This window comes from Lissotriton helveticus, chromosome 6 (assembly GCF_964261635.1).
Source record: "Lissotriton helveticus chromosome 6, aLisHel1.1, whole genome shotgun sequence".
NCBI lineage: Eukaryota > Metazoa > Chordata > Amphibia > Caudata > Salamandridae > Lissotriton > Lissotriton helveticus.
Window position 1 is genome coordinate 1,700,286,328 of NC_136067.1, and position 27,404 is coordinate 1,700,313,731.

At 43.4% G+C, this 27,404-nt stretch overlaps 1 protein-coding gene across 13 annotated transcripts in view; it reads left to right on the forward strand.

Moving 5' to 3' along the window:
- LOC144763708 (uncharacterized) overlaps nt 1–27,404 on the forward strand; it is a 2,434,724-nt gene that overhangs the window by 485,581 nt on the left and 1,921,739 nt on the right. For 10 of the 13 annotated variants that reach the window (XM_078649561.1, XM_078649562.1, XM_078649564.1 and 7 more), the window contains 2 exons: nt 15,840–15,902; nt 16,260–16,340. The exons of 2 other annotated variants lie outside the window; for them this stretch is intronic. In XM_078649561.1, coding sequence (XP_078505687.1) covers nt 15,840–15,902; nt 16,260–16,340 — 144 coding nt within the window. The remainder of the gene's footprint in view (nt 1–15,839; nt 15,903–16,259; nt 16,341–27,404) is intronic. One more of the 13 variants, XM_078649565.1, reaches the window with a different exon arrangement.

Here is a 27,404-nt window from a genome sequence, read left to right on the forward strand (position 1 = left end):
GTAGCCTGTGGAAAACTAAGTGGGACCTTATTGGAATCACCCAGATAAAAGATGTTTGGGAAAAGGACACAGTGCATACATTCGAGTCTCTCAAAAAACTGTATAGCCTACACGATTATGAACACTATCGGTATCGGCAAGTGAGGCATGGCCTCACCATCCACGTACCTAGGGGCACGGTGCTCCCGGAGGCGTCGCCACTTGAAGACCGGCTGTTAGATGGACACATTCCAGAGAAAACTATCTCTTTGATATATAGAAAACTGGTCAACAACATTGAGAGCCCGCTGGGGCGAATTAGAGCCCAGTGCAGTGCAGATGGTTTGGAATTGGATGACGAAGATTAGGTAGAGGCAGCTTCCTCCCCGAAGGTAGTGGCCATTCAGATGAGGCTCCGACTTGTGCAACTGAAGATATTACATAGGTCCTATATAACTGGGTCTCGACTGGTACAAATGAGACAAGGGGGGAGTGGAGAGTGTAGAAGAGAGTGTGGGGAACCTAGCACCTTAATGCATATTCTTTGGCACTGCATGGTGATACAGAGATTCTGGACGAAGATCCATGATGAACTAAAAGGAGTTTTGGGTGAGGAGAATACGACCAGAAGCCCGAAGGTGTCTGTTGAATGTGTGGGAACCTACAGATCTGAATGTGTATCAGAAGCAGTGGGTGACGCTGGCGTAAATGGTGGCTATACGAAATATTGCTCAGCTCTGGGGTGCCAGTCAGCCGCCCCGATTCTCTAGGTGGGCTGAGGACCTAGACTGGTGTATGTTCAGAGAGAAATCAGTGTATGTGACCAGGGGTTGCCCGAAGAAATGGGGGAAGGTATGGGGGCATGGAATAGTCACTGAGGAGAGATTTGTGAACCACCGACTCCACGACTGGAATCGGAAGCGCAGGAATCCCTATGATCCAAATGCTAAACATTGCCATATGTGAGTTTTGTTTACGTTATTTTCCTTTTTGTATTGTATTTTCTTTGTTTTTTTCCTAAATAAAAAGAGTTTAAAAAAAAATAAAAGGAACATTTACACGATGGTACAAATGAATCTGCGACCACCATTGCGTAGCATTTATTATTTTTCAGTTCAGGCACACCACACATGGCATATACAGCCAGTGCTAAAGTGTCCAGAATCCTGACACCACCAACTCCACAACAGCAAGAAGGTTAGGGGAAAGCAAAAAGTTTTGGGGTGACCCTGCAAGCAGGGCCAAGTCCAACAGTCGGGCTCACCAAATATAGGGCCACTGCTCTCAAGAGACCTTCCAATTTTATACTTTATCACCCACTTTTTCACAGCACTGCACATCATCAGCACCACTTGAAATACACTGTGGCTAGAGGTCTATTACGGCAATCCATCTCTGCACCATCAATTGATGGGTTGGGCAAGATTTGGATCCACCATCCGTATCCCACGTGATGATATTCCGCCGTAATGGTGGGCTGATGGGAGTTTTTTCAGCCTAGTGTAATTTCATGTTGTTGTCTCATGATGCCTTTGTGTCTTTAGTTGCCGAACAGCACACATTCATGTGACCAGACATCTCTTGTATTTTTGTTTGATATAGGTTGGGTTACGAGATGTCGGGGTCGGTAAACTAACCCCTACAGACCCCCCTACTTCTCCTTTGTCTAGCAGATTAGATTCTCCCAAGTTCTAAGTGTTTCCCTTAATGTTGCAATAAGAAGAGGAGTACGCCAAGGGTGTATGTTAGCCCCCTTCTTGTTTAATTTGTATATTAATGATCTGGATAAAGTTTTAACAAAGACAATGGTAGATTATCCGCAGGTAGGCAGACGCGGTCTGCCTGTTTTATTATATGCAGACGACACAGTACTTTCATCTAGGACCGCAAGGGGGTTACAAACATTGCTTGACTCCTTCTCCTCCTTTATGAAAAATTTTCATTCGTCAATAAACGATTCTAAATCTTATGTGATGCAGGTGGGACCTCGCCCGAAAAAGCCTTTTCAGTTTGTGGTTTGATCCGCTCAAGTTCCTCGAACTGATGATTTTTCGTACTTGGGGGTCCTAATGAATGACCAAATGAAATGGGGCCCATTAAAACAGAGAAAAAGGGGAGTTCTAGTGCATGCAAATATGGCTGTTTTAAACTTTGCCTCCCAACTAGGTAGGAGACCGATTGCTGAACTTTTAGAGATATACCAGACCAAGTGTGACGCTAAAGCCGCTTACCATTGCGAAATATGGGGTCATGTCTCCATGAATGAGTTACAAGTAGTTGAGAACTTATTTCTGAAGCGTTTGCTAAGTGTGCCCTGAGGAACGAATATGGTGGCTCATGAAGTATTGGGGGTGCCCTATCTTTGTGATTTATTGGCTTTACACCCTTTAACATTTGGCTAAAGATTTGGTTGAATGAGGGAACGACTTTGAGTTGTTTAATCCTGAAGGAGTGTATGTCTGTTGCTTATGCTCATTATATTCCTTGGCTTAGATACATCAAAAGTAGTTTTGAAAGTTTGGGAACAGTGGAACTATTCACAAACCCAGAATTTGTGACTAAGAGCGATCTGGAGTGGGTCAGGGAGTCTTTTTGCAGCCTAAGAATTGGAGAGGGAAGAGCTGGAATTGAGGAGACCCAGTTTTCGTAAATTTTTAATTTTGAAAACAACACAGATGATTGAGCCATATCTCCTGGGAGCCTTTAGCACTTACGAACATTTTTTACTGACCAGGTTCTGATTGGACTGGTTTCACCTCATGTTGGCCTCACCAAGGGGCAGTAGTAGAGGCCAGATTTTAGAATCCTGTGACTGTGATGGTGAGTCTCCACAGGATATGCTTCATTTTTTTAATATTTTGTAATTATTATGTAACTCCCCGGAAAACTTTTATTATTCGGGTCTTAAGGAGGTATAAATATAGGCAGGTGCGGCCAGTTCATCTACAATGAAGATTCTATTTTATTTGTTCTTACATTTTTTTAATCTGCAGTTAAGCTCAGAGCTTGCCTTGATTAAATGATTGTAGCCATAAGGGCATGCTTCCTTTATTCTAGCCACTCTGGTGATATATATATATATATAGTCTTGAGGAGGCCTTTGGAATCATCTTTTCGATTGGCAATTGTCTTTTTACCTTTTATGATCTAGTATAAATGCATTTAATAACTTATTGTATGCATTGTACAATAATTTCCAGGGTAGCACTGTTTCCAATGTGAAGTATGTATACATATTTTATCCTTTGTATCATGTATGGTATTTTAGAATACTTTTATGGTTTCATATGTGAAAACCAAATAAAGTTTGTTTCATTGATTGATTGAACTAGTGGAGTGATATTGTACTTGGTCCCTGCTCTCAGAGAAGGATAAACACTAAAAGAGGTATGAAAAATGCACGCCAGAAGCAAATAGGAAGAAAGAATAGAAGAGTGATAATGGAGCCAGCAAAAAGCAAGTCTATGGGCGGGCTGTAAGCCCACAGACTGAATACAGCATGTCTCGGAGAGACAGCGCATGAGCTGCCTATGCTTGACATAAAATGGCATTAGGCCCGACTAGCTACACATAGGTTTAGTTATGCGACTACAAAACAGAAAGCGTTGTTCCCACAATTCTGAATTGTGTTTCTGATTTAGTTTTTCACAAGGCCCAGTAGCAGTAGTGTGGTTCTATATGTCAATATTCTAATTGACATAAAGAAAATAGTGATTCCATTAAGCAGCATGTCAATCAAACAAATGAAGTCTGAGGTATTAAAATATTAATTTGCTCACTAAGTACAATTATTGACGCATTCTTAATAATGCAGGTCAATAAGTAGCAGTAGGTAAATTGTATTTGATTCATACATTTTTTTGTGAGACAGCATAAAATGACCACAAGCATGGATGGTGCAGCTCCCAGTGCAAATGTTGTAGCACAATTTCATGATCTGTATACAAATGAGCCCCCCGGGGAGTAACAGGTGGTAAGATAGTTTGTAAAGGGCTTGGTATAACAATGTTTTTTTCCCTAGGTCAAATCAGGAATTTCTTAAATTTGTACTGCATCTTACATAGATGTTAGAAATGGGAAACAGGTCCCAAATGATCTCTTGATACTAATAAATTACTCTGTGGCACTTACATAGCAGAATGCACCTGTGAAAAGCTCTAATAATCAAAACAATGTTCACTCAGTTGAATGTTGTAGTTGCTTGCATGGATCACCTTTTTCATGTCAGGATTCAGGCTAAGGACAGACCACGATAAAGTATACAGTTAATTGGGTTAGAGAATATGGAAAATGGGTCAGTGGAGGCTGTAAAGGTTGGGAACCCTGGACTGGGGACTGACAGACTGTCCATAATACTTGATTGTGTATTGGTACACTTCCATGTTATTGGTGGCAGAGCTGTGTTCAAGTCCATTCATGATGTAGAGCCTTTGCCTGGCAATTTGTTGTGAATTGTTGTGGCTATCCGCTCTCATTCCAGTTCACACACTTGTTAGGTACCCCTAATGTTTGTTGTTTTCTGCCATCTCTGTGCCCTCATAGTCCCTCTTCTTTCGGCCTTTCCTTCCTTCCTAGTGCTGCTATTTCCTTCTCCCTCTTTGAACTGCCTTCTAGCTCCCAACCTGTGGGTTTAGATTGGCGCAGTTGGTGCCCTTGGGGCTGGAATCATGGTCTTCTTAACACCTTGGCTGCTATGACGTTTCCCCTCCTGTGCTGATTGATTGATAATCCCATTGTTCATGACCAGGTCAGCTCGTCATAAGCACAGCTCCAGTGTGCCTCATGACGAGCTCAGCTCGTCATGAGCAGCGAAGGGGTTAAGGCTCAACACAGCAACACCCACAGCCAAAACCAGCAAGCCTCGTAGACCACTAATATATATTTTCACCCCAGCTGTATTCTCTACTTAACTGTTGTCCTCTGCTTCCCCTACAACGAGTTCAGTGAACTCTGGCCCTCTAACTTCAAGGTAGAAATTTGCCCGCCCTTGACTGAGACAATTCAATTCCGAAGAGTGAGATCCAGGCTTTCGTCTGTCTCTCGCTTTCTCTCTCCCCCCTCTTAAATGTTTTCTCCAGATTCCTACTGTATGTGGTGCATACATCATGCCCACCTGTATAAGTCCTCAGGACGGCAGTGGATTTCCCTGGGTTAAGACATCCGGTACCTGACATTTTACAATGCCAACCAGCAGGAACACTATCACTGTCTTGAAAGCTTGAACAATCTGCCAGTTAAAAGGGCAATGTGCCAGGCAGGCTATCACTGTCCTTATCACGCTGAGGACTCATACTTCATCAGACGGATTACTTCAGAGTTCAGATCCCACCATCTGTCCCAAATATGTAACCCGGTTTCAGTGAGTATAACTTTTGCTCCCATTTGATAGAAAAGCCCACGTGGTAAGGTATACTTTAAAGAAGGCGCATGTTAGTGGTCCACATAAAAAACAATGTAGCATTAAGTAACAAAATAAAGTACTCGCAGCACGCAATTAAGTGAGCATTTACACTTCAATTATAAAACTAAAGACAAATGAAGGACAATTTATAAGAGGTTCAAAGGTTATGGCAAAAAATGAAACAGATAACACTTTAAAATAAACACTAGAAATATTCAAATGCTACAACAAAAAATAAAACTTTCAAGGTAATGATCCCTTAACCCTTTACAATGAAAATGAAAGGAGTAGATGGAAGCATTCGGTACCAGCACTAGCTTAAAAAACAGCCACAAATACCATATTGCTTCAAGAAACTACACCAGGGAACTGCAGGTCAGGGGTGTGTAGAAGCCAGAAGTGGATACATCCATTCTCAGCCATTTGCATTTGTCCAGTAACAACAGGTATTAGTGGGAAAATACTTTTCTGGTTTGTGATCGGGTCTGTTTGCTTGAATGCTTGCATTTCCATAGTGTTACACGCTCAAATAATTTATTATTCTCTTGTTGGATGGAAATTGGTCTGATGCTACTTGTGTTCCTGTCTGGAGGAAACTGGTATGGCAGAGTAGATTGGACTATTTCTTTTCTGTTAAGACAAATAATGATTTGTATTGACTGGTCTCTGGGCAAAGTAGCATAGTAGGTGAAAAATAATGGATTTGGGACACAGCACTGAGCAATCACTAGTGGCTGAGATGAATTCAAGCATTCCTACCATCACCTTGTATTTATTACAGTATACACACACATACGTTCCCTAAAAGCTGCAAGTTTAAAATGTATGCTAACTGCTTTGGGAAAGCAATCTGCTTCAAAAAATGTATGTTAGAATTAACCCAATTTCTTACTGTGATAAACCTCCTTAATAAGCAAGGCTTGACACATCTGTACTGTATGTTAATGTTTTATCAGATTAAGACTCCCACTACTCCCTAAACAAATTGCAAAGCAGATCTGACCTCCCTTTTAAGAGGCTAGCCCTATGCTACAATACACTTCTCATGTTAGGGGACCATTTCATAATCCACACAATTCTTACAGTGTGTGCTGAACACCTTTTTAATCATAGGGAATGGCTATAGTGAAGACGTATATCTCAATCTTAAGTTATATCAGGGTATACTAGGGTGAAAAATTGATCCTACTCATATATATTATGATTATTATTTATTTTTGGGACAGGAAAGGACCTTGCATGTTATATGGCCTATTGCCCTGCTCTGAGTGCCTGATTTTCCTACTTCCAGAACCTTAGCAGGGCATATCTACTTAGTGCATTCCATTAATGCTACATTGTAGTTGGTCTCAAATCGCAATCAAGCTTCTGTTCTACTGTGACCATTGACTAATATTAGCAGTTTATGTGTTCTGACGTTATTTTCACTTACATTTTTCAAAATTCATATCTCTGGTTTTCCCTACTGGATATTTGGAATTATGGTGTCATTTTGTTTATTGCATTTTTCTCTATTTTTATAAAGTGCAGTAGGATTTTTATTGTGATGTGCTTTTGACTTTTTAACTAGTTTGGTACTTCTAAATGCTTTATACATTTCCCCTAAGTTAAGCCTGTCTTCTCGGTGCCATAGCTACCAGGAGTTGTGCTCAGGTTTAAATTACTGAAACAAGTTAGTGATTTTATTACTTCTTGTGGATTACCATTCATCACAATTAATATTTCACGTTCTCACAAATGAGAACTGTCTTAAATCTGCTTTTTTTCCATAGTCACCCCAGATTGTTCACCTTTTGCTGGACCCTTTATTTTTGCTGGCTATAGAACTCTGTGCACTTCACCCTTCTTACTAGCAGTAAAGTGCCTGTGCACCCCTTTAAATATGCTTGAATTGGCATATTCCTAATTAGTATATTCAGTTTACCTATCGGTCCCATACTACATGTAGAAATGTAATGTTAACATGTGCTTATAGAGACTCGCATCCCCAAAGCTATTTTTCACGGTGGCAGGCCTATCTTTCTTATGTATTAAACCAGAGTACAGATAAAACATCTTAATACCTCATCACAGGAATAGGACTAACTAAAAAATTAATTAATCTGCTAGTTTTTAATAGTTATTAAAAATCCAGTTTAATTGTGAAGTCGGATTTATAATGAATGTTAAGGAAAACTACATTTTAATATGTTACTTTTTCCCTGCCTGAAGTTCCTGCAGGCTAAATAGTGCCAAATCCTGCTTGATAGTCAAATCCTGTGTGATTAGTCTGCTGGGATTACATATACTTTTTGGGTCTGACTTCAAAGGAAGGGAAAAAAGATGAAAAAAACAATGCTTGTGTTCCCATTGTCTGGTTGTTGGAAACCCCTACTTTTGTTTCACCAGACTTCTATCTCTGGGTTTTTATAAATAACACTGGGGGCACACTTAAGAGGAAGGTAAAGAGGATGCCAGAACAGTTCTTGTGAATCCTCTGTGTGGTTGTTGTAAAACCCTATTTTTGTTCTACCAGACGTCTGTCTCTGGGTTTATTGTGAGTACAGTTTATTCCCAAAACAGGATTTTAGTGTTAGATGTTGGTGGACACTAGGATTACCATAGTAAACTCCCCCCCACACATCCTAGTCCTGATGGCTCTCATTTAGTGTGGCAAAGACTTTCAACAACTTGAAAATGCCCAAGGTGTGTAGGAATGGCTGAGGGAACTGTTATCCCATTGGTTAGGGTGTAACCAGGAGCCATTACCACCTACTACCTCATCCCAGTCTTAAATGTGGCACCTCCAAGCACTGACCTCAGAACTCTACAGAACCTGAGGAAGAACAGAAGAGGACTGGACTTGTGGTCTGTAACCTAAAAGGAGCCCTTAAGAACTAGATCTGCTCCCTCTTGTACCCTGGACAAAAAGTTGACTCTAAAGGTCATAAGGCCTACCTCCAGTTAATGCTACAGGGACACAACAAACCACAAGCGACCTTTCCCTGCAACTGCCCGGATGACCTGTGGAAACTGGATCTGGACAGGACCTTGCAGTTAGTCTCCAAGTGCCTCCATGAGGTCCAGGCACGGCTTTAGAAGTGCACTCCTGTGGGGTTTAAGACTTTCAAGACTAAATAATCCGTTAAAATCTTTGAACAGGGCGGATCTGTTTGGTGTATCCGACCCGCGCTCCATCGCATTCATCCTCAACTTGCACTATGGTCCCAGTCTACTGCGACCATTTACTATCATTGACACTTTGTGCTTCTTGGTGCTATGTCTACTTAAAATGTTAAAAAATCATATATCTGGTTCTCCTGTCCACCCTCCGAAACACTTGGGGCGGAGGTGGCTTTGAGATACCAAACCTCGAATAATACTATCTTGCAGCCCAACTGCAACACGCAGTGTATTGTCTGGCAGATGGTGAAAACTGGGAGACCAGATTGATGCGAAACACCTGTGGATCTACATCCCTCCCGAATTACTGATAGTGGGTGCTAGGGTTCTGTTCACTGTGCCGGTTATAGTGGGACTGGTTTGCAGATCCTGGGAGCGGGAGATCAGAATGGTTTTGCAGGGGGCCCCTTTCGCCTTTGATATGCCAGTATAGGTTCTTCGTCCCTTTTCATTGATTGTAAGGTCAATGTCTACCAGCAATTGGCACGAGGGGGGCTGCAGGATCTATACCCAGATGACTGATTCATTACGCTTGCCAACTGTGTCCTCTTTTGGCCTAGGTGCATGGCAATTCCTTCATTGCCCTAAAATAGCTGCCATGGCCCGTGGCATTTGCCCATCTTTTCCTGAGGCTCCAAATGAGTCATGTACCCTTGTAGCCCTAGTGACGCAGGTGCAGGCAGCAGACTGATCTCATATCTATATAGAGCCCTGATCTCCCAGTGCACGTCAAATGGTATGACATATTGGGATGTGACCCTACAAGCTAAGGACTGGGTAGCTATATATGAGGGGCTCCGGACCGTGTCATCTAACGCTGGCTTTAAGTTGACACAATTCAATGTTATACACCAGGTCTACCTGACCCCGATTACATTGCACACTATATACCTAGACTGGCCTGCGACATGCCCCATATGCCATCATGTTAAGACAGATTTAATTCACATGATTTTGGAATGCCTTGCCCTGTGAAGATATTAGGACAAGGTGCTTGTCTCTCTGAGTGAGACCTCAAAAAGGGATACTCCCCGAGACATAGGATAGTGCCTGTTGGAAGGGGTCCCTATTAAAAAGAAGAAGTTAAGCGGACAGTTCCTTATTCTTGTGCTTACGCTGGTGAAGCGTAGGAAAGCCATTCACTGGCTGACCCCCACTACCCCCAATCATACTGACTTGAAAGGAGATGTAGCTGAATGGGCGACTGCTGAAGAGTGCCATATGCGTAAATCCTGGAGGGCCTCTGGAACGCGGGACTAGGCACAACCAATTTCCCTTTAGGCGCCATATTGGGCGTACCACAGGTTCAGCGGGCTAGTGTTTAGGGCGATTAGGCACAGCCCTACATATAGAGCTGAAGCCTCCCGAATGCGGTGATAGTGAATAGACTCTTGAGGCGGAAGCCGGGAGTCAGGGAACGCATTTCTTTTCATTTGTGTAATTTTATTCTTACTTGCACCATTTTAGTAGATCGTAATTCTATTTGTGTGACAATCTAAATATTCGTTTCACTTTATTTACTTTGCACCATTAGTAGATCATAAAGCTAAATCTGTGTGGCATTTTAAACAATTACTAAATGCTGTGTTGGTGCGTTTGGATTTTAAAATAGCGCTCTGCCCCTACCTCCTCCTTTGCTCGCCCAGAGAGTCCACGCTGTTCTCAGTGGCCGATTAAGGGCCTCTGGAACGCGGGACTAGGCACGACCAATTTCCCTTTAGGCGCCATATTGGGCGTACCGCAGGTTCAGCGGGCTAGTGTTTAGGGCGATTAGGAACAGCCCTACGAAATGCCCCTCCCACCTCGGCCGCGACGATGGAGCGCCGGAGGTGCCCCAGAGGTAAGCCCGTCTGCGCTCGTCCGCGCTAGGCAGTGCTCAGAGCTCGGCACTATGGAAGGTTATCATCAGGTCTCACGCAGATACTCTAGAGACGCTCTGATGTATATGAGACAAAAAGTAGTAACCCACTGCTTACACTCTGTGTCAGGGGATAGTCCCTCCAACCATTGCCTTCATTGCCCTTACAAGCTTAAACCGAATGAGCCATGGCGAACTACTTCCATCTCAATACACATGGCCCTAGTCAATTGTAGATCGCTTCCAAAACACGCTGTAGAAATTTATCAAACCCTAGAAGACCTCCAGTTGGAAATCCTTTTCTTGACAGAAACATGGTTAGGACCTGACTCAGACCCAGACATCATTAAGTCCCTTCCACCGGGCTTTCTTATCCAGCATGTAGACCGATCAAAAGGGAAGGGAGGGGGAATTGCCATAATCTATAGGGACCATTTCTCCTGCCGTCTCCAAGGCAGCCCCCTCTATGACTGCGAAAATTTCCTATTTATGATCCAAGTCTCCCCATGTAAATCTCTTTTGGGACTTCTTATCTACCGCCCGCCGGGCCCAATAGGACAATTCTGTAGCTCACTTTTGGAACACTCAGGCATACTGGCTGCCACCCATTCTAGCTTTATGATCTTACGAGATCTTAATATCCACTTCGATAAGGGCGAAGATAAACTAGCTTCTGACCTGCTATTAGACCTTGAAACCTACCAGCTTAGGCTAGAAAGTCGGTATCCCACCCATACGCTAGGTCACCTCTTGGACCCCATTTTCTCCAACATCCCTGATCTTACAATCCTAGGCCCCACTCCGATACCATGGTCAGACCACTTCCTAATATCGGTGAACTGGCGGCTCTCCACCATCTCTCGCCCCAGACCTCCATTTAGCAAACCTACACGCCCCTGGGCTAAACTAGACCCAGAAAAATGGAAGTATAACCTGGAACTCTCCTCCCCACTACAAGTCTCAGATCCCTCAATAGCTGACTCCGAGTTCTCAAAGTGGATTGGAGAGACATTAGATAAAACTCTCCCGAAAAAATCTACCTGTAAACCTCGAGGTAAAATCACCTCGCCCTGGTTCACCAAGGAAGTACGCCTCTTAAAAAAGTTCTGCAAAAAAACCGAAAGAGAGTGGAGAAAAAACTTCGATACCATCAAGAAGCTAGAATACAAACACACGATTCTTAATTATAAAAAGGCCCTCAAAATTGCACAGCCAACTTTTCTGAAAAAATTAGGCTATCCGCTAATTCATCTAGGGAGACCTTCCAAATTGCTAAAAAACTCCTAAAAACCCCGGATCCTCCCTCCCCTGTAGAACCCTCGGTCAGCCGGTGTAATGAATTAGCCGAATTTTTTTTTTTACTCCAAGATTAAAAAGATTCTCAACTCCCTCCCCCCACAAACGCCAGACAAATCTTCCCCTCATAACCCGCCCAGACTTGTTTCCCAGGCACCAGAGCCGCAGCTGACTCGGTTCGCTCCCATGACAGTAGAGACACTATCCCCAGTAGTACAATCAATCAAAAGTGGATCTCCACTGGACCCTGCACCTTTTAACATCTTAAAATCAGTTGCCCCAACCATCCTGCCTTTCATGGCGAATTTGATCAACATCTCGCTCTCTCACGGTATTGTCCCGCCGAGCTGGAAAAAGGCAATTATTAAAGCCCTGATTAAGAAACCCCATTTAGATCCCCTGGAGCTAAGCAATTTTCGGCTGATCTCCCTACTGCCAGGCATCAGTAAGGTCGCGGAAAAATGTGTCAATCGTCAACTCTCCAACTACCTCGAAGTCAATGGCCTTCTTAAACCCTCACAGACGGGCTTCAGGCCAGGCCAGAGCACGGAGACCGCGATGTTGGCGGTGGTCGAAGAGGCAAGAAAGATCATTGACTCAGGAGGATCAGTGGCAGTGATCCTCCTGGACCTTAGTGCGGCCTTCGACACCATCAACCACTCGATACTGGTCCACAGACTTAAGGACCTGGGTATCTCAGGGCCAGCCTTGTCCTGGCTGGAATCCTTCTTGAATGACCGTTCCTTCCAGGTAGCGGACGGTAATTTCACCTCTAAGTCAACACCTATACACTGTGGGGTCCCTCAGGGCTTATCTTTGAGCCCGACCCTTTTTAATGTGTACATGTCCCCCCTTGAGAAGATCGTCGCTCCATTTGGGATTAAGCTATTAACCTATGCGGATGACACCCAGCTGGTGGTATCCCTTAGTCAGCATGGCCACCCCGCCACCAATCTCTACACCTGTCTTGGTGACATAACCAAATGGATGGACAGGTCCCACCTCAGGCTAAATAGCGAAAAGACGGAGATCATGGTCCTGGGCAACCAGTCACACTTCCGCCCGAGACCCTGTGGCCTCCCTGTATGGGCATACCCCCTACCCCCAAACATGAAATTAAGAGCCTAGGGATCTGGCTGGACAAGGGTCTTAACTTCTTTACCCAAGCCAGGAAAACGGCCGGAATCTGCTATGGTCTCCTACGGACCTCCAGAAAAATCCTCCCTCTACTCCCTGCACAATCCAAAAAACTACTGATTCAGGGCCTTGTGGTGTCCCGTTTGGACTATGGCAATGCCCTGTATCTAGGGGACCCCAATAAGGTGCTAGCAAAACTCCAGGCAGTGCAAAATACTGCCGCCCGCCTTCTCATGGGGACACACAGCCGCTGCTCAGCTAAACCAGCCCTTAAATCACCACACTGGCTGCCCATCCAGGAAAGGGTGCATTTTAAAGCTCTCTGCACCACCCATAAAATCCTGCACAGAAAGGCCCCACCCATCCTAAAGGACCTCATCGTCCCCTACAAAACTAACAGAACCCTCCGTTCTTCACACTCAAACTTGGCATCAGTACCTAGGATTATGAAGGCCCGCTGTGGAGGCCAACTATTTTCATACAATGCCTCTAAGCTGTGGAACACACTGCCCCCAGACATCCGAGCCCAGCCCAACCTTCTTCCATTCCGCAAATCACTTAAGACCTGGCTGTTTGCCTAATTCTCCTCTCCCTCAATCTTTCCTGATCTATCACTAGCGCTGGGACGCTCACGGGCAACCATGCGCTTTACAAATCTGTAAAATAAATTAATAAATAAATAAATGACAAGCTGTTGGATGATTTAAAAACCTGGGCAGCGATGCATTTTAATTTGTTGGTCCACCTGAGCTAGGGGGCTGCTGCTGCTGGATTGGGATATTTCCCCCAGTTACAAGGGTACGCGGGAGAGTACTGTTTTTTCTATATCACCAAGATTATTGCTCTCTGGTCCTAATTATGTGAGGAAGGTTTTTGTTTTGTTTTTGCTGGAGGGACCAGTGGACCATTGCAAGTATAACGTTGTCTGCTTGTGCTATTACATGATCCATTTGCTGTTTCATCTTGTCGATCTCCCATACCTTATCTTGATGTTGAATAAATGCCAATAAAAACCCACACTTAAAAAGCAAAAGTCTCTGGTTCCCCATTATGGATTTTTGTCATTTTTTTGTAATTTTGTCCCTTAAATTGTGCTTAATTTTTCAAATTCACTTTGGGATTTTTATTGTTTTGCATTTTGACTTTATTAACGTTTTGGTACTGCATAAATACTAGACACATTGCCCTTAGTGTAGCCTGTCTCCTCTGTTTACATAGTAACAAGGGGTTGAGCTCAAGTTAGTTTAGTTTAGTAACTATAAGAGCTCACCCTGACAAGAGTTGTGAGGGAGGGGCCCAGTGTTTTACCTTGAGCCCGGTATCCTTATCCCCATGTCATGCCGATGGCTCTTAGTCTTGAGATGCTATCCAATGGATCTTACTCACTGCTGACATGCACTTCAAGGTTCTAGGAGTAAATAGGTGTTTACCTTAAGTACATCACTGAGTCCGTTACAGTGAACTTCTCTTTAAAGAAGGGCCAGGTGGGGGCACGTCATCGTGAGATATGAAGTTACTTGGTAAGAATCCATTCGTTTTCCAGGACTAATCCTAGATTCCTTTCTAGCAACCTATTTTTTGTTTCAGGTGCTGTACACCAAAATATAATCAAAATCATACCCCTGGCATACCAATAGTTCAGGTGTCATATATAAACCCAGAAAAGGTATCATAGTGGCACACAGAATTTGCAGAGTCTACTTTGACTCAGAAGATACATGTTTAACATGAAGGAGACCGTCTTTACCATGCATAGTAAATCACCATTTGATGGATTCCACCATTGCCTTAGACTCTATTAACCTCTGCCTTTGTCTATTGTCTAATACCCTCCACCGTGCTCTGTTGCCTTCTGGCTAGGCTAGTACTATAGAAATAACACATACATACATATATATGTCAAGGTTTCATGATAGACTGGGTAAATTAATTTAATGCTAGGATATTAAGAAATCAGCAAAGCAGACGAGTTTCGGCACAAATATGTCTAGCTCCATACCTTGATGTTAACATAGGTCACTATTTTTATATTTTTGTCTTTTCAATAAAGAGTCTCTGTGAGCACAATCAGAGATCACTCCGCTACTTGGGGCTTAATTAGGCTCGAACAGTGAAGCGTACAGGAATATTTGAGCAAAACAACTGCTCTTTGTGATTCAGACAAAAATGTGATTAATGCGACATGAGAAGGTTGTGAAGGGAAAATTGCCTGATGAACATGTTTTACCTAGCTGGTGTTGATGAAAAAGCTGTTCTGACACATCGTGAAAGACCGCACATGTGATCCCTGATTGTGCTCACAGAGACTGTTTGACCCTGATTATGGGTCTGGCACGTGGTTGCGGTGTGGCAGTCAAGCCACCGCGGCACCCGTGGTCCCACCGCCTAATTACGAGTTGAGCAATCGGACCGCCCTGGGACCACCTATGCCTCCAGGGAACCACTGTTTCCTGGTGGTGGCGCGGCGGGGTAGAGGCAATATGTTTGGTGAGACCGCCACAGTCCCTCCAAGCATTTTACTAGTTTCCCCTCTGCCGGACGTGTCACGGAGGTTCCTCCTCCATGAACACTGTGGTGGAGAGGAAACAAAGACGGCCCTACAGGGCTCCATGTGCCTCCTTCGCATAACATGTGCCCCCCTGTGTGCATGCACACCAGTTCCTGCACAGCATGGACTTTACAGTCCATGTCTTGCAGGCTCCTTATGTGGTATTCCCATTGAAGTGCTTTTTCAAAGGCACCGCCGTGGGACCGCCATGCCCCCTGCCACCAGACCACTTTTAAGTTGTAATCTGGCGGGCAGCATTGAAGAGTGTATGGTGTGTTCTACTGACCGCTCTGACCATCCCACTATCTAGTGACTTTTTTCTTTTCATAGTGTAAAAGAGATGTTTATAGGTGGAATCATAAGTATTATTTGTTGAATAGGCTGTCTTTTGCCATCAACAAGTATCAGATTCCAATTCAACAAAATGAGTTGCTTAAATTTTACTCTGTTATTTGTAGAACCTACGGAATTAATAGAAGCGATTATTGAAAATACCTTTAATCCAAGTCCAAGTCCTCAAAGTAAGTGAATAAATGAATATGCGCTATATTTCAAGCATTGTTTTAGCTTTGATACTCTAACCTTTATTCATTAAAAGTGTTGAATCAGCAGACTACTCATGTCATTGCAAAAGAATCTGCAGGATATGGATTGAATGTATTGTATTGTGCCCTCATGAAGTGTAGAAATCAGAAGCAATCAAAATGTGGTCTAAATCTTAACATGTTAATTGTAGATCCTTCCAAAGTTTTAGAAGTAGCTCATGATTATATAGGCTACAAATATCAAACTGGTCAAAACCTTCAAAATAATTTATATTATGAATAGATTTAAATTCAGTAAAATAACTTGTTTAACTTTTAATCTCTTATTCGTAGAACACCTGGCAGTTATAGAATTGACTACTGTAACTACCTCCTTCCCAGTTGAACATGCTCATTCTCATGCTCATGCTCACAGTAAGTGAAAAAATAAACCTGTGTGATTATTCAAATTTGCTGTCCTATTTGTGATAATTGTCCTTTTATTCATTAAATGAATTGAATCATCAGCTACCTTAACATAACTAAGTTCAGCGAATTATTCATTTAGAGCTCTATTTTGAGGTTAGTTGGTAATGTTCCTAAACATTGAGGGAAGGTGCTTGTGAATGAATGTCAGAATTGATACATGAGAGAAAACAATAGTGTTGGAAGTACTGAAACAAACAGCACTGGCTTAATATTCTGGCTTGATTCTCAGTGTATATATTTTTCTCTTTATTTTCTTTCCAGTGCAACTAAGGGCAATCATGCAGTAGAAACCATAGTATTTCTAGAAGTCTTTAGCTAATGTTTATTTTATGGAACAATGTTGAAGTATCTCCATCACCCATTTCTGTACTTTTGGGAAATACAGACATTTTTTAAGCAGTGAAACAGGTCCTCTTCCAAGGTGGGCCTGCTGGAGTTTCTTGACCAGGGTCCTCCAAAACCTCTCAAATGCCAGTATTGTTGTAGATGCTAAAAACATTTCTGAGATGAGCAATATCCTACTTCCCTCTGTGCAGGACATAATTTGCAACAGCTCATTAGATTCAACAAGGTCTCTCTTTATTGTTCCTGCCATACTAGATCACTGCAAGTTGTTCTCTGATAAATAGTGAAACCATAGGTTTGTTCAAACAGCTGGAATTGTAAATGATAATGAAAAGAAAAGAAATCTACAAAAAACATTGATAAATGTGTATTACAGGGTTCTGAATGCTGGTAGCCAGTCTGTAGTTATAGTTAAGATTCCCAGGTATAAACATTTCTACATTGACAGATGATGGAAAGTTTCACAGTGATTAGTCAAAGGGGTAAAAAGATAAAAGGGGGTGCCCAAAACACTTTTTCCCACCAATGCATTTCCCATAGACTATTGTTTCACAGATAGCACGAAAACAACGATTAACATAACATTTGGCAGTATTGTACATTATGGTGCGCTGATGATCCTTTTGGGTATTACATGTAAGTAGTGTAAGTATTATTTAAGTAATAAGGCATTTAAAGTTAGTGATATCTGTTGTTGATGTAGTATCTCGAAATGTTACAGTATTTCACAGTATTTTTTAAAACTCCTGCATAACATTGCGATGACAAAGCATTATGTGATGGGGTAATGACTACCTTGACACAAAGTAAAGACAACTATGTTCTTTTCATTAATAGGGTCCAGGCATACACTCTCAGATCAGGTGCGCACAGTCCACCTTTGCCTCTTTTCCTTCATAGTTTTTTCCAAGAAATTCTTATACCTTTTGAGGCCCAGATAAACGAATTCCATTTAGCTTGTATTTTAGTCAATTTAGCTTCTTTGCAAGCAAGTGGAATGTTCTGAAATATATATATAATTTTGGGTAACAACATCATTTTTACTATATTTATCCTACCAATTAAAGTCAGAGGCAGGAGTAACCAGTTTTTTAGAGAATCCGCCATTTCTTTATCGATCTTTTCAAGATTTTTTTCTGCAAGTTGGTTTATGTCCTGTGTAATTTGGATTCCCAAGTATCTAATTTGGTTTTTCAGGATTGGAATGTGATTAATCTGAGGAATATTCCAACACATACACTCTGATTTAGCTTGATTAATCAGGTATCCAGAGACTTGACCAAATTGCTCTGCTGCTTTGTAAATTAGTGGAATTGATTTGATAGGGTCAGTGGTGTATTACATCAAATCGTCCGCATACAGGGCAACTTTCTTCACCCAGTTCTTATATTTAAAGGGTAGGATATCTTGGTCTTGTCTGATCTTTTCTGCTAATGATTCCATGTATAAGTCAAATAGTAAAGGTGACAGCGGACACCCTTGTCTCGTCCCCCTTTGAATTTTTATAGGAGAAGATAGGCTACCATTTATCAATAATCTGGCCGTCGGAGCTTGGTAAAATGCTGCTATTGTGCCACAGAAGTTTTTCCCCAAGTTAACCTTTGCTAATACTTTAGTAAGGAATTCCCAGTTGACACGGTCAAAAGCCTTTGCGGCATCCAGGATAATAACCGCTAATGGGATTTTGTATTGAGAAGCAACATCTATCGCTCCCACCAATGTTTGTGTGAGCTCTTGTATAGAACGACCCCTTATAAAGCCCTTCTGGTCTAAATGTAGAAGTTTGGCTGCCGATCCGTTTAATCTTTTTGCTAGTATATTTGCCATAAGCTTATAGTCAGTGTTAAGAAGGGAGATAGGCCTATATGAGTCACAGAGGTATGCTCTCTTCATTGGTTTTAAAATGAGAACCACTGTGGCCTCGTTCAAAGAAACAGGGATATTATCCCCTTCCTCAAATATACCGGAAAATAGTTTTTTCAAAATGGGAATAATTACTGGAGCTAATAGTTTGTACATTTCTGATGGTAACCCGTCAGGGCCAGGAGCCTTACTATTCTTGGCGGAGTCTATCGCCGGATTAGGTTTATTTGATACTTTAGGGGGTACAGAAACAGACATTATGTTTCAAAATATGCTTTCTGAGACTCAGGGAGGGTCCCATGCATTTATCTTTAAGTTTGGAGATATGCGATTTTTAAAAAAAGTGCGTCTAAAGGTTCTTAGAGACATGGCATATGTATGGGCTAGAGTAAGGAAAAAGCTTACCATTCAATACTATGCCAACTTAGCACCAATTTGGGATTCCCTGGGCGCCCCAGAATGGACTAAAGATCTATTATCCTTAGCTCTCCAGAGCGCAAATATCAGATTATGGGGCCAGCTAATGCCTGAAGGTAATCTTTTGAGCTGGGAAGACATTTCTGCCCTCACAGATAAAAATCTATCCAAATTCAAGTATTTACAAATAAAAAGTTGGGATCAGGCTGTCACAGAGGGCAAAGGTGCTAAATCTATTCTGGATGAACTACTAATGAAGAAAACAACTTTGCTCAAAACGTTGACTCTATACTGGACAATACTTGAAGGAGAGGATGGAGAGTTCAGCCTTCCAGAACATCTATGGAGAGACCAAGTCCCGGATGCTGACTTGCAGACCTTATGGCAAGTATCGTTTGACTTGCTACACCTTACGGTCTCTCCTGCCAATTTAAAGCGGAACCACTTGTTTTCTCTCCATAGGGTATACTGGTCTCCGGCCAGGATTGCCAAAATTTCAAAGGGTCCTACTCCCTGCTGCCCAAAGTGCCATCTGGAAAAAGCAGATAATCTCCATATGTTCATGACTTGCCCCGAATTATCGCAATTTTGGTTTGAACTACAAGAAGGTATGAAAGCCCTCTTTGGGTATGAATGCAGGTTAGTACACAACAAGTATTTTTTGGAATTCCCTCCAATTACGAGGAAGTATCTCAAGATAGTAATAAGTTATTCTTATATTTAATTATTTTAGCACGTAGAGAAATTTGTAAATTGTGGTTGAGTACTAAGGCACCAATATATTTAGATTGGGTTAGGGCAATCAGGCACACTCTTAGCTTAGATAAAGTGGTATGGAAGAGAAGGAAGCATTTTTGGACTCCTTGTATTAATTGGCTTGATGAACTATAAATCAACTGTGTCCAATGATTATGCCTTTTTGCGGAATGAACCACCCTAAGATCAGTCCAAGGGTCTGGTAAAGTGTAAGACTGAGTTGACTATAGACATGGTGGTACCGTAAGATTCATATTGGGTGTCTGCAAAAAGAGCTTCCATAAAGATTCTCAGTATAATCAATACCGAAAATATCTTTGATGGCGTATGAGGACAAAAAAAAAAAACAAAAAAAAACTATGTTCTTTTCAGTACACTTTGGCTGTGTTCTGTGTTACGCCCTTAGATATAGATAAGTATTAGGATTGATATTTTCCCCTACCTATTACCACTTGATTGAAGTGATAATCGGTAGGAAACATTATTTATATGTTTCTATATATACATTTTTTTAATGTACGGAGTACCGCGGTACTGCCTTGAAAGTGCTGATATACTAAAAGCACAAACCAATATAAATGTTAAAAAATTGAAAATACACTGTACTAAACTATGGCGCCGATTCCGAGTCGGTAAAATTCCCTACGAATAGCCGTACAGAGCATATTTCCCGTACGAATCGTACCCTTAAACGTCCCCGTACGTACGATGAAGTACGATCCGAACCCAAAGCAGATCTCCGTACGAATCGTACAAAAGACCATACGACTTAAAAATACGTACAAATCGCATTCGGAACACGCAGTACATGACGTCCGTATGGATTGAAGCAGCATTTTCCGACCCAGCAAGTACGATTCTTCACATCAACACTCCGTACGACTCTTTTTCTGCGGGAGCTCAAAACGTCCGTAAAAGCAGATTTCGACTCAAACCGAGTACGAAACGGACCTCCCCCGGGTATGCGAGTACACCCCATGATTGCAGGGATACGGTGCGTAGGTGTACGGTGCATAGGTGTACGGTGCGTAGGGGCCCGGTGCATAGGTGTACGGTGTGTAGCGTAGCGGTACAGTACATAGGGGTATGGTGCACAGGTGTACGGTGCGTAGCGGTACAGTGCATAGGGGTACGGTGCATAGGTGTACGGTGCGTAGCGGTACATTGCATAGGGGTACGGTGCGTACACCCCATGATTGCAGGGGTACGGCGTGTATGTGATTGTGTGGCTCTCCATACGAATTGCTTATACGACGTTTTCTGTACGAATCGCGTTCTCCTTCCCTGGTCCGGGTCGTACTTGTCGGGTCATACAGCATGTTTACGAATCGTACGGTTCACCGTGTGGGTCCGTATTGTACGGATTATCCCTTACAGTTCGCAACGATTCAGACATATTTTTTTCCTACGATCGTACTAAGCGATTCGGACTGATTTGTACGATTCGGACGGAAAGGGCTACGAATTCGAATCTTTGTACGGATTAGTTTTCCGAATGGGCATCGACCCCTATATATAAATAAATAGTGTAGTACAGTGTATTTTAAATTTTTAACATATTTAATTCTTTACCAAAAACTTTATAGTAATACCTACAAATTAACAGCGCTAATTGTAAAAACAAAAAAAATCATGATTTTCTGTAAAGTGTAGTAAAAATACATAGAAACATATAAATATATTTATCTACCTATTACCACTTTAAAAAAGTGGTAATATCTCTGTCACATGCCTGCTACACGGTGAACGGGTCGATATTGGCAGTGTATACCCACCCCGCTAGGGACAACTTTCATAGACAAGATCATAGGTGTCTTGGGTGACTTCCACGAGGGTTTGACACTGCTAGGGGGTGGCTGGAACGACACAATGGGTTCTCTGGACCGGCAACGCAGTACGGACCCTCAGCCATCACTAGGTTCCACCAAATTGGGCTCTCTGGCATCTACTCTTGGGTGGGCAGACATTTGGTGGGAATACCATCCCTCGGAGTTGGGTTACACATACCTATCTTCAGTCCATAGGTCACAATCCCGATTCCATTATTTGTTTGTCCCTCGCATATTCCTCCATCAGTTCTCACATGTCACTCATCATCCTCTTGGGCTCTCTGACCACTCCCCGGTTGCCCTGCAGTTTCACACGCAGTTTCGCAAACCCCCATTTCGGTGGCACATGTCTCCCTGGCACCTCCGGTGTCCAGAGTACTTGGCCTCCAACGGCCTCTCTGCTCCCTTCCGGTGTATTTTGTGGGAAGCCCTTAAGCCTACCGTTCGGGGTGCTGAAATTAGCTTTTGTACCAATGAAAAGCGCACACGGCTGGAACAGTTGGCGGCCCTAGAGCCACACCAGACGGCCCTCACAAAGCAGCTTAACAGGGATCCTAGCCCGGTCCTATGGCGCAACCTGCTACGGATGCAATAAGAACTTCAGCAATATCTAATGGGAGAGGCCAAAGAAATCTGGGAGGCTTCGCAGCACCGGGTTTATCAGTGGGGTGATAAATCAAGTAACATGCTCCACCGGCTGTGTCAGGCAGATAAATCTCCAGTGGTAGTTCCCACCATCCGTGGTGCGGATGGGTCCCTATATCCATCACCGGAGGGTGTGGCGTAGAATTTGCGTAACACTTCACGGCCCTATACGCCAGACACAAACAGAGGACTCCACCATATTGCCTCAAGAGTGGCGACACGCCAAAATTGTCCTGTTCCTTTAGCCGGGTCGCCCTCCGGAAGACCCTTTGTCCTACCGCCCGATCTCCCTTATTAATTTTGAGCCCAAGCTGTTGGAGAAGGTCCAAGCCGATCGCCTTTGTGCATGTGTCTCCGATCTGATCCACCTGACCAGTCGTGATTAATGCCCCAGAGAGGCACCCGTCATAACATTCGGAGGGCTCATAATGCTTTTGCGGTTGCCCCAGGCCTTGGTCGGCCGGCGACAATGCTCACCCCCCTTTCCTATACAAAGAGGCACCAGGCAGGGCTGCCCCCTGTCACCATTATTATTCCCCCTCGCGGTTGAGCCCTCAACAGTGTGGGTCAGTAATGACCCGGTGCTACGAGGCTTTGAGTGGTCGTAGTTGCGTTCGGACCGAATCGCGTTATACGCGGATGATGTCCTATTTTTCATCACGGACCCTTGGTTCTCCGGGCCTCGCATCCTTGAGATCCTGAGGGTATTCGGGGAAACCACTGGCTTGCACACGAATCCTGCAAAATCTGTATTGTTTCCAGTGTGCGGCTATCACGGCTGAGATGCTTCGGCATCGCAGTTATCCCGTGCGACAGACGGTTTTAAATATCTCGGGATCTTTGTGTTGCTGTGGCCCAAAATCTCCTGGGCGCATAGCATCACTCCATTGCTCGCCGGCCTCAACAGTGAAACTGCAGTTTGGTCCTCCCTCGCCTTGTCCCTGTATGGACGCTCGGCCATCTTCAAGATGGTATTGTTGCCTCGGATTTTATATCGCCTCCAGAACTTCCCGTATCATATTCCGCAATCCTGGTTTGCGCAGGTCAACGCCATACAAAACAGATTTCTCTGGAATGGTGGAGCGGTCAGGGTCGCTCTTCGCACATGCGTGCAGTCCACATACTGTAGGGGCATCGAGGCAGCAGAAGTTTATTCCTATTATGTGGCGTCCCATCTGCTCGTGGTAAACAAGTGGTGTTACAACTCCCCCACGAATCCGGCTTACTTGATCGAGCATGCGGCAATGGAGCGGGTCTCCCTCCCCCATCTCCTATACAGTGCCACATGCCTGGATTTTATGCCTCCTGCAGGTAAAGTTGTAATATCGCTTTGGTGGGCTAAAGTCAGCAATAAACTCACCCGGGCAACCCCACTTTGGCAGGGTACATACCATCGTCCGGTGGCCGCCTTGAGGGGGTTCCGGGGATGGAACCTGGTGGGTATATCGACTCTAAGGGAGATGTTATGCCGGGCACCTCCTTGAAATCCTACCAACAATTACAAGTGGAGTTTACATTACGCAAAACACAATACTATAAATTCTATCAACTCCGCCACGCACTCACCCCTCTTATCCACACGCTCGATACCCTCCCAGAATTCCATCCATTGGAGGGCCACCTACTGATGGGAGCTCTGGGCCTCCACAAGATTAGGCAAATATACCAGTCATTAATGACCCACACACCGACACCGCTCGACAAGACGCAACTGGCGTGGCAAACTGACAACCCTGACTTGACAGACGATGACTGGGCTAAGGCCCTCGCTAGCCCACAAGGAGTGGCGGTCTCTACTAGATACCGCCTGATACAGTTTAAGTATTTGCATCAGGCTTAATATACTGGACAAGACTCTGGCGGATGGAAGTGATCCTATCCCCCACATGTCTGCGGTGTAATCGAGAGGAGGGGGCGTTCTTGCACACAGTTTGGAGTTGCACAGCGTTGCAACCCTTTTGGCATAGAATTAGGTCTTGCCTCCAGGAGCTGTTAGCATTGGAACTCCCACTCGACCTGCGATTTTTCCTCTTGCATAGCACGGACGATATTGGGGGCAACATATATAAGCAACACTTACTGTTTTTAGCTCTCACTATCCCCCAAAGAGACATAGTGCAATTATGGATAGGGCCGTCTCCCCCAACGATGGGTAAAGACCGAAATGGACAGATGTATGGGGGCTGAAATAGTGGAATTTCTCGATTGTGGTTGCCCAACTAAACATAGGTAAATCTGGACCCGATGGGCGTCATACCGGGTAATCTAGCTTCCCCCATTGCCACCTACGGACCCCTGATGGGTGCCCCGTTTCTCATGTATATTAATCGGACTAACCCACATTGTTTGATCTATGGTCTCCCATGCTAATGTATCATATATTCAAGCATCGAGGTCTTGCAATGTTCTACCTCCTGCATTTTTGGAAGGTGTTTAAAATTGGTCAACAGGCTGGAATTACTGTGATATTATTTCATTCTCTCCTACAGGTCATTGTAGGGCTGTTGCCCGCCTTTCCAACAAAAAATCAAATCTGTTATGAAACAAAAGTGCTAAAGGGCAGGGAAGAACAAGACAACCTACTACTTACCTCTATTTAAGGCCCTAATCAAGAATGCAACATTGGTGTGCTGAGAACAACATGGCTGCCTTTTACGTTTTTTAAAGACAGCCATTAGCCAATCACATACTGCCTTCTCATCTACATGTACTGTGGTATACTACAAAGTTATCATGGTACACCATGGCACAAAATATACCTAAGTGTTTGAGCACATACTTTTAACACTACTTACATCTAGTACTATAAATTACCATTTACACCTCATAATCTATATTCCTGCCACTTTACATCTACATCCATTCACCCACTTTGATGCTACATCTGTTGTTCAAGTACCACACTCGATTCCACTTCACGCCACTCCACTCCACTCTACGCCACTCCACTGTATGATATTACACTTTACGCCACTCAATTCTATGGCACTCTCTACATTGTTCCACTTTATGCAAGTCCACTCTACGACACAACACAAATTTTCAATTCAATTTATTATGATTTAGAATTCCGAAGAATTCCACATAAAGTACATGATTCAGTACATACAAAAATGCAGAATAAAATTACAAGTACCATTTTGTGCTAAGATACAAACAATTGGAAGAAAACACTTTTTTCCTTCAGTAGACTAAACTCTACACTGGACAACATCATTTCAATGCAGAGAAGCTTACAACTCAAACAAACTTTTGTTCAGTTAAGACACACCTTGGATTGCCAGAGAAACTTGATTAAAAAGAGGTACACAGAAGAATTAATAACAGTTGTAATCCAGATTTAGGAAAAGAGGAAGGCACTACCTTATCATACAAAAGTGCAAGTGCTCTGTACAATTCTTTGGAGGAGTATTTATCAGAACTCCCCTAGCAACTATATAGATAATCTAGACAAAAGATATTAAAAAAAAGAACAATTGACATGTCATACAAAAAGTGCGAGTGCTCTGTACAATTTTTTAGGGTGAATATTTCCCACCCTCCCCTAGCAGCAGTATAGATAATTTAACATCGAGATGTTGCAAGCTCTCGAATCACTTTAAGATGTTACAATCCTAATAAACATTTAAGAACTCTTTGAAGAGATCTACACTGGACAACAACATTTCAATGCAGATAGGCGTACAACTCAAACAAACTTCTTTCAGTTAAAACACACTGTGGACTGTCTGGAAAACCTAATTAAAAACGACACTACACAGTACGCCACTCCACTGTATGCCATTCCACTCCATTGTACGCAGTTCCACTGTGTGCAGCTACACTGTACCTCACTCAAGTCTATGCCACATCACTCTATGCTGATCCACTGTACTCCACTCCACTGTATGCCACTCCACTCAGCACCACTTCACTGTACGATATTCCACTCTATGCTACTCCATTCTACAATAATCTAGTGTACGCCATTTCGCTTTATGCCCCTCTATTTCACACTACTCCACTCTATGCTATTGAACTCTACGTAAGTCCACTCTACGACACTCCACTGTATGCCCCACTGTATGCCACTCCACTGTATGCCACTCCACTCTACGCCACTGCACTCCAGCCCACTCCATTGTGAAATATTCCACTGTACGTTACTCCATTATAAGCCACTCCACTTTCCGCCACTTCACTCTACGCTATTCAACTGTACCCCACTACAGTCTACCTCACCACACTCTAAGCCGCTCCACTCTATACCACTCTACTGTACGCCACGCTACTTTATGATTTTCCACTGTACGCTACTCCACTTTATGCCACTCCACTGTACGCTATTCCACTGTACGCCATTCCACTCTACCCCACTCCACTCTACCCACTCAGCTGTAAGCCACTCCGCTTTACACCACTTCACTTTAAACCACTACACTCTTTGCAATTCTACTGTATGGACATACACTGTTATCTCACTCCATTGTACACTACTCCACTCAATACCACTCCAAGCTACGCTACTCCACTATACACTCTTACAATGTATCTCACTCAACTCTATGCCACTCTACTCCACTTTACTGTTTGCCTCTCCACTGTATGCTATCCCACTGTATGCCACTCCACTCTGCACCACTCCACTCTACAGCATCCCACTGTACGCTTTGCCACTGTACACAACTCCACTCTACCGTACTCCACTCAGCGCCGCTTCACTCTACATCACTCCACTGTATGCTATTACACAGAGCATGCCATTACACTCTACACCAATCCACTATACTCAACCCCACTCTACACCACTCTACTCTATGCAATTTGAGTCAGTGCCACTCCGCACCATGCCACTTCACTGTACATCACTCCACCATACGCTATTACACTCTACATCACTCCACTGTACGCCCCTCCCATCTATGCTACTCCACTGTACGCTATTACACTCTACCCCACTCCACTCTATGCCACCCCACTATACGCTATTCACCTCTACACATCTCAACTCTATGCCACTCTACTGTATGCGATTACACTATACACCACTTCATCTATGCTAGTCCACTCCACTTAAGGCCACTCCACTGCTATTGCACTGTACCCCACACCATTCTATCACACTTCACTTTATACCCCTAAAATGTATGCTATTCCACAGGACGCTATTCCACTC